Below are 12,235 nucleotides of genomic sequence, written 5' to 3' on the forward strand. Positions count from 1 at the left end.
CCACTGCTACACCCCCGCCCCACAGCCCTGCCGCTCCGAGAGACCGGATGCGGCCTTGGACCCCACCCCCACCTCCGAGATGGACTCGGATCCCCGATCCAACCCCTAGAGCTTGCGAGACACTGGCACTGACCCCCGATCCTGGGTTGACCTTGACAGCCCAACCCCAGCTAGACACCCTGACCTTGGACCCAGCCCCAGTTGCTGACAGTTTCCCTGGTAGCTCAGTTGGTAAAAAATCCACCTGCAATGCAGGAGACCCAGGTTCGATCCCTGGGTGGGGAAGATCCCCTGGAGAAGAAAATAGCAACCCACTCTAGTATTCTTGCCTGGAAAATCCCATGGACAGAGAAGCCTGGCAGGCTATAGTCCGTGGGGTTGCAAAGAGTCGGACACGACTAAACCCCCAAACCAGTTGCTGACACTGACCTGACCCTAGTCCTGCCTGACCCTGAGCTGCCACTGACTATGACCCAGACCTCAAATGGATGATGGTACTGACCTCAACCCCTACTTTAACCTGAATGTAAACAGTTGTCCTGGTCCTGACCCTGGACTTGGGCTTGATGCTGACACCGGCCTAGTCCTGACTAGTACTTTTCTCCATCAGGCGTTTTAATAATAATGGCTATTTGGCATTTATTATGTGCTAGGTATTCTAAATACAGTATATATATCAATGACACTAAGGAGGTAGCTATGATTGATTATTCCCAAGTTTAAAGCTGATGATTCTGGGAATTCCCTGGAGGTCCAGTGGTTAAGACTCCATGAGTTCAAACCCTCATCTGAGAAGTAAGATCCTGCAAGCTGTGTGGTGCAAGGCCAAAAAAAAGAAAAAAACCCACAAGCAAAAAATAAAGTTGATGACTCTGCCACATAGAGAGAGAAAATAACCCGATCAAAGTGACAGTTAGTAAGGGACTTCCCTACTGGTCCAGTGTCTAAGACTCCATGCTTCCAATATAGGGGCCCGGGTTCAATCCCTGGTCAGGGAACTAGATCCTGCATGTTGCAACTGATACCCAGTGCAGCCGAATAAATGAACGAATGATATTTTTAAAAAAATCACAGTAAGTGGTAGAGGATTCAACCCAAAAAACCTGGTTCCAGCGCCCATGCTCTGCCCCACCCCTTGTCCCTTTCACCATAGACAAAATTCCACCTGCGAGCTTTTTAAAATCCTACAACAGTGATTGAGACCTTAGGAAAGGCATTGGCTTGATAATTTAAAAAGGACTGTAAAAGTGAAACGAATAAACATTCAACTAAATGTCTGCAAAACATAACATGCCATTTTCTTTAATTGTTAAATTTAGTATTCATTTACATAGTTTAATTACATTTGAAAAAATTTAAGTTACATTTTATTTTGCCAGAATTCCAAAAAAAGCATGATGATGAATGAGAAATCATAGTGAAACACAAACTAAATGCTTACTCAGAGCCAAATAATTTCAAAAATAAAACTCTAAAACTCCTTCCAGAAAATTCTACTAGTGAAAAACACTTAATCTATTTCTATGGGATGTGGGTGTGTTTGCATGTGTTTGTGATGTGATGGGGTGGGCCTTGGGCTTACTAAGAAGGTCTTGGAAGGTGCCTGCTGACCTGGAAACTGCTGTAACAGGAACCTTGGCTTGGCGGTGGTGGGACCCCAGCTTGAGTGCTGACATCTCCAGTCTGTCTCAGCTCTCAGTGTCACTGGGTTTATCCCCTCCCTGTCTGGACCTTGATGTTAACCAAGGGTAGCAGTGGAAGCCCTGGTTCCCCCGGAGGGGTCGGCGTAGGATGTCCTGTCCCAGGACTGGGGGGAGTTCAGGGGAGGCTGTCTTTATCCCTGAGCTGCATCAGCCTCTGCCCTGCAGCACATCTGATGGGGGGTGGGGATTGGCATTAAGAACCTAGAAACATGGGTTTGGAGACCCAGAGGGGACCAGAAACACCACCACAGGTCAGCTAGTCATTCCATGGCGCAGCTGAGACAGGCACTGGGGTGTCCTAATGCCCAGCTGGGGCTTCTGCCGAGAACATCCACATTGAGCCCAGCCATCAGGTGTTAGCCACCGGGCAGAGCATACTGGGAGGGATGGGAGCACCTACTCCCTGGAGCTGGCAGGCTTGCCTTGAGGGGCCAGGGAGGCCAGAGGCCAGGTATAGTTCCAAGCTGAGCCTTCTTCAGGGTAGTAGTGCTTCCTGGAGGCAGCAGAACTGGAGCTCCGCCTTGCCAGGGTGGGTGAGATTTGGATGGGGGAGGGGCCTTCCTGCTGGAGGGAATTACGTGAGCAAAAGCCAAGCAGCAGGAACAAGTTTGTGTCACTCAGCTGACAGCGAGGAGGGAGACCTGCCTGGTTGGAGACCAGGGGATGAAATGCCCCATTGGGAGGGAGAGAGCCTGGTCTGAGTGCACCTGTGTGTCTGCACGCACATGCACACGCCTAATCACACAGTCATACATATGACATGTACAGACATCACAGTGGTAGCACATGCCCTATCCCTTAGAGACCGTGTCATTTTCAGATGGAGGGAAGAGTTAGATGTTGGCTCGTGAATCAGTGGAAACCTGGACAGGGTGAGGTGGGGAGGGGACACCTTGAGGGTCCCAACCTGCCTCTTCATCCACAGTTCTCCAAGGACATCCTGGTCAACATCTACTCTGCCTACATCGATAACTTTCTCAATGCGAAGGATGCCGTGCGTGTGGCTAAGGAGGCGAGGCCTGCCTTTCTCAAGTTCCTGGAGGTACCTGGGCCAGGCAGGGGGATGGAGGCCACCCTTCTTGGGTCAGCTTTGGGGGTCTCAGGAGCCCCCAGCCTGGACCCCAGAGCCCTAGCTTGTGGGTCCGTGTCTCCCCTCAGAGCTGGAGGGGCTCACTGGGGACCTGTCTGTCCCTGGACGTTTCCATCTTTGCTGGTCATACCTCACTTGGGTGCCCATCAACCCTATTTCGGGTTTCAGCAAAGCATGCGTGAGAACAAGGAGAAGCAGGCACTGTCCGACCTCATGATCAAGCCTGTGCAGCGGATCCCACGCTACGAGCTTCTGGTGAAGGTGGGCATGGGGCTGGGTGGGCAGGTAGGCGTGGGGCTGGGTGGGCAGGAGGTCATGGGGCTGGGTAGGCAGGTGGGCAAAGTCTGGAGGCATGTGGGGATGCAGGGGGCTCAGTGGTCCCCACCTAGTGGAGCCGCAGGGTCCAGATAGGAAAGTTCTTTCTAGAGTCTACCCACAGTCTCTTCTGTTCCAGCAGTCACTGTGGGGCCCCAGAGCCTGACAGGCTAAACGGGTTTACCGCCCATTTCCACCCAGGACCTCCTGAAGCATACGCCTGAGGACCACCCGGACTACCCTCTCCTGCTGGACGCGCAGCGGAACATCAAGCAGGTGGCCGAGCGCATCAACAAGGGTGTGCGAAGTGCTGAGGAGGCAGAGCGGCACGCCCGCGTGCTGCAGGAGATTGAGGCCCACATCGAGGGCATGGAGGATGTGAGTGCCGTCTCACCTGGCCCCACCCACGCCTGTGTCCACATCTGCGGCCACCTGGAACTGTGCTCATGGCTGCAGTGTGTTTGCGTCCATCGCGGTTCGCATCTGTGTCCTCCCCCATGTCTGTTTCTGGCCGTATGTCCCATGGCCTGATGACACAGCATTGAGAGGGTGGACAACGTGTTGCTCCTACTGACTTGGCCCATGAGTGGGGCCAAGGGTCACTAGGGTCTGGGGAGGGGAAAGAATTCATAATGAGCCTTCAGGACGCCTTGTCCCTCCTGCCCCACAGCTCCAGGCCCCTCTGCGGCGGTTCCTGAGGCAGGAGATGGTCATTGAAGTGGTAAGAAGTGTCCCATTGTCTGCCCGCCTGTCCCCCACCTCCCTGCTTGGTTACCTTCTCTGCTCACAGCTGCTGCCTTCTGGCCTCCTGCTCTTCCACCCCAGCAGGAGCCCAGGGTCAAGGCCCAGTTTGCTTCTGGGCATCGGGAAGGCCCTCCCCTCCCTCGTCCTGGCTGTCCGCCTTGGGCACGGTGGGCAGGAGGGAGGGCCTCTGGGCCTGAATCCTGTCTCGGGCCCCACAGAAGGCAGTCGGTGGCAAGAAGGACCGGTCCCTCTTCCTGTTCACGGACCTCATCGTCTGCACCACCCTGAAGCGGAAGTCGGGCTCCCTGCGGCGCAGCTCCATGAGCCTGTGAGTGGCCAGGGTGCTTGAGGCCATTGTCCTTCCCTGGGCCCACTCCCCCGCCTTGGCCAGAGCACCCCTGTTGCTCCCCACAGGTACACGGCAGCCAGCGTCATCGACACGGCCAGCAAGTACAAGCTGCTGTGGAAGCTGCCGCTGGACGACGCGGACATCATCAAAGGTGGGGGTGCTGGGTATTAGGGGGTCTTCCTCGGAGAAGCCCACCTGGAGGATTTGAGCCGTGACCAGGCTGGCTGGCTGTGCACCTGCTCTTCTGCTTTTGGGCCTCGCTTTCTCATCCTGTCCAAGGGTGCTGGCATGCAGGATCCAGTTTGTGTCCCACGGAGCCAGACCGACCACCTTCTGATTGGGCAGGGGCCTGCCGCGGGCTGGCGGGGGACTGGGGCTGCAGTGCTGCAGGGAGCGCAGACACGCCCGTAGCGGTTGATTCACTGCACAGGTGCCTGTATGCACCTCATCTTAGATGATGGCGCACTGTTCTGGTCCAGCAGTTTGGTGCCTGGGGAACAGGCACACTCAACTCAGGCCAATCAGAAAGCTGGCTAGAATGATCCTTTGGTTTGGGGCTGAGACTGTCGGGAGCTGAGGCAGCTTCAAAGCGCTGTTCCTCCTGCGGTGTGAGCGTGTTCCCCCCACCCCACCCCCGCCCACCCCCTCTGTGCCAGATCTCACTGCTCTCAGCTTTCTCGCCTCCTCGTAACTCCCGTGGTCCATCACGGCCTTGTCTGCCTCGTGGCCTTTCTCCCTCAGCTCTCAGCCCCAGTTGCTCCAGGAGGCGCAGTCCACCCTCCTGAGTAGGGTGGTCATTTGGTGGTGAGGGCACCTTGGGACTGGCAGGCAAGTCAGACCCAGTGAGGCAGGGGCTCACTCAGCCCCTTGGTGAACCCAGGCCTGCCCCACACCGGCCCCTACGTAGGAAGGCAAGCTGATTATTGGTCCAATTCATCTCTTTTCACTAAAGAACAGGCTGGTGGATAAAATGAGTGCCTCTAGGTCAAGTGTCTACCCCTGGTCCAGTCAGCTGTGGCCAGAGACTGGAAGGGTCATAGGGAAGAAAGCGTGGCTGCCCAGGTGGTAGAGGGTTGTTGGGGGACAGTTTCCCTCAGAAGGAGCAGATGTCCTCAGGCCTCTCTTGTCTAGTCCACTCCACTGCTGTCTACTCAGCCCATTTGTGAACGCTCCTAGCCAGGCAGTGTGGAGTGTGCGGGATGCTGAGCTGGTCTGTGGGGCCCGTACTTGGCAGGGATCAAGTATGGGACAGGACCAGGGAAATCTAGGTCATCAGCCCATTGCCCCTCCTTTGTGGGGGGAGTTGAGTCCCTGGGTCAGCACATTTGACTGCCTGAGGCTCTGCCTGCCCAGCTGACTTCCCCTGTGGGAGATGGCACCACCACAGCAGTCCAGCATCAGCTGGAGTCTGCATAACCTGGGAGCTGTCTGCTGTTTGTTCTATGTGCTCTTCCAGGGAGTTCTCCAAGGGACCGACACCCTGTGGCCGGTGGCTGTGAACCAGGCCCAGGCCCTGCTTTCGGGCCTGGAGTTTCTCTCCAAGCTGCCCATTAACTTTGGGGTTGATGCTAACCCGAGGTCCGGCGGTTTACAAGCTCTCAGTTTGTCAGGCTGCTCCCCGCACCCATCTGCAAGTTGGGAGGAAGGGGAGGAGTGTCTGTCCAAGCCTGACCTTGTCTGTCTCTGGATCTGCCCATGGCCTCCCTCTGTCCCCACTAGGGGCATCTCAAGCTGCCAATCGAGAGAACATCCAGAAGGCGATCAGCCGCTTGGACGAGGACCTGACCACCCTGGGCCAGATGAGCAAGCTCTCGGAGAGCCTCGGTTTCCCCCACCAGGTCTGCTTCTTCTGCCTAAGATTCCCTCACCCGGTCTGAGGGGGAAGGGTACAGCCTCATCCCATCTCTGAAGGAAGTCATGTTCCAGGCCTGCGGGTTGGAGACACAGCTCCATCCCCAGCTGAGGGAGTCGGGAGGGCCCACCATGTCTGTGCAGGATCCAGGCTACCTCTTTGTCTCCGGGAAGTAGAGTCCCGTTTTCTGTCTGAGGGGAGAGGCAGATGCCCAGTCCCATCCCCAGGGCAGGAGTAAGCTGAGCAGGGAAGGGAGGCCCTGAGGCCTGGACCCTTATCCCTGCAGAGCCTGGATGATGCGCTGCGGGACCTCTCAGCTGCCATGCACCGGGACTTGTCGGAGAAGCAGGCCCTGTGCTACGCACTCTCCTTCCCTCCTACCAAGCTGGAGCTGTGCACCACGAGGCCCGAGGGCACCGACTCCTTCATTTTTGACTTCCCCCACCCTGATGCCCGCCTCGGCTTCGAGCAGGCCTTTGATGAGGCCAAGAGGAAACTGGGTAAGCCAGGGCCCAGGGTGGTGTCCTCCTCCCAGAACCTTCAAGCAGGGGACAGCATCTTATAGCTGTATGTGACATCAGGAGCCAGAAATCTCAGGACTGCCATGTCCTGTGTTCCAGTCCCTGCCAGTGGAAGGGTGGACTGAGACTTCTGCAGAGAAATACAGGACTTCCCCAGGGTTGGGAATATCCCCTGGAGAAGGGAACCACTACCCACTCCAGTATTCTGGCCTGGAGAATTCAATGGACTGTATAGTCCATGGGGTCGCAAAGAGTCAGACACAACTGAATGACTTTTACTCACTCACTTAGGGGCTCTTTGGCAGGGATTCAGTGGATACGGTCAGCGTAGGGCAGGGGCCCTATCATGGGAGTGGGTGACTAGGACCTCGTACCTCCACCACACACACAGACAGCAGGCCTGGATCAGGGAGCACTGTTGAACAGGTCCATAGAAAATCCTTAGAGACCTCTGGGTCTACCTCTCACATTGTACAGATGGGAAAATTGAGGCCAAGGACAAGCAGGACATAACAACCAGTCACCTCATTCTCCCTAGAGAGACCCTGAGGGGCAGGAGAGGAAGAGAAATGGGCAAGGTCAGGGCCAGGGTAAGGTGAATGCTAAGCAGTGTCTGTCTGTCCATCCATCTCCACTACAGCCTCCAGCAAAAGCTGTCTAGACCCTGAATTCCTGAAGGCCATCCCCATCATGAAAACCCGCAGCGGCATGCAGGTGTGTATGCACCCGGGTACCTGGGTGCGTGTGTTCTAAGCCAGCATGTGTTCATGTGTTTTTGTTCTTTGTCCAGCATTGTGTACGTCTTGAACATTGCAGTGGTTCCCTGTGTCTGAGAGTGCAGCTCTCTGCACAAGCACATGGACACTACATATGTGTCATATGTATATGGGTACATCCATGCATTTATGCATCTTTGCATGTGAACAAAGGCTATACCATTGATGTGCAAGTGTCTAATTCATATGCTTGTATGAGTCTATATACATATGGACAAAGTTACCATTTTTTTCATTTGTTACACATACACAGGTATGTGTGACCATATTTGCGGTATATATGTGTGTGTGGATATCTGTGTACACAGACATATATGAATGTATGTCACAGAAGGATGTGTGCATTTGATGCGTAAAGAGTCACGTGTGCTGTATGTGTGCACGTGTATGCCAAAGGTGTGTTGAGAATCCAGGAGGGCCTGGAGAGCGGTGTGGAGCTGGCAGCAGTTCCTCCATTCACCTTCCCTTGTCCCTTGGCGCCTTCCGCAGTTCTCGTGCGCAGCCCCGACCCTGAGCAGCTGCCCCGAGCCCACCCCCGAGGTGTGGGTGTGCAACAGCGACGGCTACGTGGGCCAGGTGTGTCTGCTGAGCCTGCGCGCTGAGCCCGATGTGGAGGCCTGCATCGCAGTCTGCTCCGCTCGCATCCTCTGCATCGGGGCGGTGCCAGGTCTGCAGCGCTGCTGCCACCGGTGAGGGCCGCCCGGACGGGGGCAGGCGGGGTGAAGGGCGGGGCCTGGGGGGAGAGTCCCGGCCCCTGACCCAGAGGGTGGGCGTGTCCTGTGGGTGTGGGCGGGGCCTGGGCGTGAGGACGTGTAGGGCAGATCCTAGCTCCTACTGCTGCTGCTGCTGCTAAGTCGCTTCAGTCGTGTCCGACTCTGTGCGACCCCATAGACGGCAGCCCACCAGGCTCCCCCGTCCCTGGGATTCTCCAGGCAAGAACATTGCCCCTAGTGACACTCATTCCCAACCCTTCGTCTCCCAGGGAACAGACTGCGTCGCTGAGGAACCCCCCAGAGACGGCACCCGAGCCTACCGGGCCAGACCTGGACGTCGAGGCGGCGGACGAGGAAGCAGCGACGCTGGCCGATCCAGGGCCCCAGCCATGCCTGCACATCTCCATAGCGGGCTCAGGCCTGGAGATGACGCCAGGCCCCGCCGAGGGTGATCCCCGCCCAGAGCTAGTGCCCTTTGACAGCGACTCAGATGATGAGTCTTCGCCCAGCCCCTCGGGGACCCTGCAGAGCCAGGCCAGCCGGTCCACCATCTCCTCTAGCTTTGGCAGTGAGTGCCCAGCTTGGGGCAGGGAGGGGCAGCCCAGCCCGTGCTGATTGAATGAGAGAAAGGATAAGCACAACCATGGCATCCAGTCTCCTTAAGATTCTAGTGCAGAGAGCGCTGGGGGCCAGCAAGATGGGCAGGGACTGTGACACCAAGGGCCCCAGGGGCAGTGGGTAGTCAGGCTGGATCCTCAGGCCCCTGCAATGGCCAGTTGAGGAAGATGGGAGTTGTTGGGGATGGTGGTAACTGGTCCATGGTGGTGGATTGGAGGTGGCCAAGCTGGGACCAGGAACCTGTAGCACTGAGCTGTCAAGTCATCAGGGTAACAAGGGCTGAACTGATGGCGGAGTCTGGAGGGCGGGGAGAACAGCAGTGGAAGACCTTGACCCAGAAGGGTGCATTGAGGGGAGAGTAGGGCCTAGAAAGATACCACATCTTGGGCCTGGCAGAGTGGGAGAAAGAGCCTTTTGTCTCCATCAGATGAGGAGACCCCGAGCTCCAAGGAGGCCACAGCAGAGACCACCAGTTCAGAGGAGGAACAGGAGCCTGGCTTCCTGCCACTGTCTGGCTCCTTCGGGCCTGGCGGTCCCTGCGGCGCCAGTCCCATGGATGGGAGAGCCCTTCGTCGGTCCAGTCGTGGCTCCTTCACCCGCGGCAGCCTGGAGGACCTGCTGAGCGTTGACCCTGAGGCCTACCAGAGTTCCGTGTGGCTGGGCACCGAGGATGGCTGGTAGGGACACAGGAGAGGCTGGAGTCTTGGTGCCAGAACCTGCAGTCCCTGTTTAAGAAATATCACATCCTAAAGCAGAAGCAGGAGGGCCTTGGGTCAGATCTCAAGGATACTGTCAACCAGGGCTGCCAGAGGGTCTGAAACCCACAGGAAGGCAGTGGGATTTTGGTACCTTGGGGTGGCACCTGCCGTGGAGGAGATGGTGGTGGAGGCAGCTAGGTGGAGGGATTGGTGTGCCCAAGCACTTGTCACAGGTCCACACCACTGATCCACAGTGTCCACGTGTACCAGTCCTCTGACAGCATCCGCGATCGCAGGAACAGCTTGAAGCTCCAGCACTCGGCCTCTGTTACCTGCATCCTGTAAGGCCCCCCAGATGGCTCTTCTGGTTCACACCCTTCTCAGCTATACCCGTAGATGTCCTTCTGCTCACCTGTACCCTCTGGGCACAGAGCACACAGGCGTGCCCCAGGCTAACTGTGTCTCCCACACACCGTGTGTCATTGTGCAAGTCACTGCCTCTTCTTAGACTCAGGTGCCCACCACCTAGAGAACAAGGGGTGGGAGGAGGTGATCTTTCGGAAGCCATAGTCATTCTGTCTGATGCCTTGGGCTCAGGGGACCTCCTTTGGCTTCCTGAAACCCCCATGACTCCTTTTCCTTTCCTAGGTATCTGAATAACCAGGTGTTTGTGTCTTTGGCCAATGGAGAGCTCGTAGTCTACCAAAGAGAAGCAGGTGAGTGTCCCCCTCCCCGCTGAGTAGGGTCTCCCTCCTGAGCAAGCTGGGGCCTCCAGACCGCATGTCTGGAGATGTGACTTTTGGTAACTCCCAGGTCTTTTCTGGGGTTTGGTGTCCTCAATGACAAATGAGGTTATTTATTAGCACCTTATTTCAGGGGAGGGTGAGGCTCAAATGCAATGTAAGATTGAATCTGCTGTTTTCTTTATCCCACTCCTACTCTAGGCCATTTCTGGGACCCCCATAACTTCAAATCGGTGACCCTGGGTGCTCAGGGGAGCCCCATCACCAAGATGGTGTCTGTGGGTGGGCGGCTGTGGTGTGGCTGCCAGAACCGAGTCCTTGTCCTGAGCCCTGACACGCTGCAGCTAGAGGTAGTGGGGATGTGGGTGGGGTTGGGGAATTTGTGACTTGGGGTGAGCCAGGCCCATGAGAGAGGAGGTGAGACCACAGGGCCATAAAAAAGCAACCAGCTGAGAGGTCGGGGCTTTCCCCCGACCACTGTGTGAATCTGGGCCAGCCCCTGGCCTTCTCTAATCCTTATTTGCTTCTAGCTGATGAAGGCTACAGGTACATGTAAGTTAGAACTCTAGTCCTCCTCCCCCTCCAGCCCTATTTCTCAGCTAAAGTATTGGTGTCTTTGGTGGGTGGACAGAGTTCCTTTCTGATGTCAACATCCCTTATCATCACTCTGGCCTTTAGTCCTGAGTTCATTTACATGTGCATCAGTAGCTGTCAGCCTGGTAGTATCCAGGAGTAACTAAGTTCCCTTGATTTCCCTCTCACTGGTCCCACCATTGGTTGGGCTGGGAGTGAAGAGGTGGAGAACCCAGGTTCAGGCCCAGGTCTATGACTGACTTGCCGATGCCTTTGGACAGGTTCCCTCCCCTTCTAGACTCGTTTCCCAGCTGTACAGGGTGAGGCCAATGATTGCTGTTAAGACCCTTCAGGCTTTGAACTTCTCTGATCATTAACTCACTCAACTTCCTTGGGGAAAGGGCACTGTAATTCCTGAGGTTAAGGTGGGGAGGCTCCAGAGAAACTAACATTTGAAAGGTTAATCATCCAGGTCAAGGAGCAAGGCTGCCTTTGCTGTCAATCCAGCGGGCTCTCTGGAGAGATTTGGCATGAGTTGTAAGGAAGGAGGAACGGGCACTGGTGAAGCACAAGGCTGGGAGGGGCCGGTGAGGGCAGGCCTGTCACTCACCCATCTGTTCTCGACCCTCACCCCAGCACACGTTCTCCGTGGGGCAGGATTCCAGTCGCAGCGTGGCTTGCATGGTGGACTCCAGCCTGGGCGTGTGGGTGACATTGAAGGGTAGTGCCCATGTGTGTCTCTACCATCCAGACACGTTTGAGCAGCTGGCGGAGGTAGATGTCACACCTCCTGTGCACAGGATGCTGGCAGGTACTGGCCTCAGTCCCTACTGCCCCTTCCCTTGGAGCTTTTCTGTCCCTGGCAGTGAGGATGCTACGCCAGGGCCAGGACTCGCCCCCAGCGCTGGTCTGTCTCCTACCCCAGGCTCAGACGCCATCATCCGGCAGCACAAGGCTGCCTGCCTGAGGATCACAGCGCTGCTGGTGTGTGAAGAGCTGCTGTGGGTGGGCACCAGTGCCGGCGTGGTACTCACCATGCCCACCTCACCCAGTACCATCAGCTGTCCACGGGCGCCTCTCAGCCCTGCTGGCCTCGGCCAGGGACACACCGGCCATGTCCGCTTCTTGGCCGCAGTCCAACTTCCAGACGGCTTCAACCTGCTCTGCCCAACTCCACCACCTCCCCCAGACGCAGGTGGGTCTACACATCCTATGCCAATCCAGGGACCTGGGCTTTGGGTTTAGGATGCCCCGCTGCCCTGCCAGAGGAGGGTTAAGAGGGAGGGAAAATGCAATACAGATGTGGAAGTGGCGTATATTACAGGAAGTAGGCTATAGAAAACCCAAACTAAAATCTATTAGGATACTCTGTGTGTGTGTGTGTGTGTGTGTGTGTGTGTGTAAAATTCTGTCCAGAGAATGTCACGGAGATGAGGAAGTGAACTAAGAATTAGAGTATGGCACAGGAAGGGATACATACAACAGGAAATAAAACAGGACTAGAAATGATGTATAGGGCAGAGCGGGAAACAGAAATAGC

General features: G+C 56.2%; 1 protein-coding gene across 1 annotated transcript in view; it reads left to right on the plus strand.

Moving 5' to 3' along the window:
* Positions 1-12,235, plus strand: part of ARHGEF17 (Rho guanine nucleotide exchange factor 17) — a 57,979-nt gene that overhangs the window by 43,890 nt on the left and 1,854 nt on the right. Inside the window, 17 exon segments of the mRNA NM_001282586.1 lie at positions 2,629-2,745; positions 2,962-3,054; positions 3,310-3,486; positions 3,779-3,829; positions 4,071-4,180; positions 4,267-4,352; positions 5,921-6,039; positions 6,340-6,553; positions 7,215-7,288; positions 7,840-8,039; positions 8,333-8,631; positions 9,109-9,358; positions 9,634-9,720; positions 10,028-10,095; positions 10,324-10,472; positions 11,332-11,506; positions 11,621-11,890. Coding sequence (NP_001269515.1) covers positions 2,629-2,745; positions 2,962-3,054; positions 3,310-3,486; positions 3,779-3,829; positions 4,071-4,180; positions 4,267-4,352; positions 5,921-6,039; positions 6,340-6,553; positions 7,215-7,288; positions 7,840-8,039; positions 8,333-8,631; positions 9,109-9,358; positions 9,634-9,720; positions 10,028-10,095; positions 10,324-10,472; positions 11,332-11,506; positions 11,621-11,890 — 2,539 coding nt within the window.

Source organism: Bos taurus, chromosome 15 (assembly GCF_002263795.3).
Source record: "Bos taurus isolate L1 Dominette 01449 registration number 42190680 breed Hereford chromosome 15, ARS-UCD2.0, whole genome shotgun sequence".
Classification (NCBI taxonomy): domain Eukaryota; kingdom Metazoa; phylum Chordata; class Mammalia; order Artiodactyla; family Bovidae; genus Bos; species Bos taurus.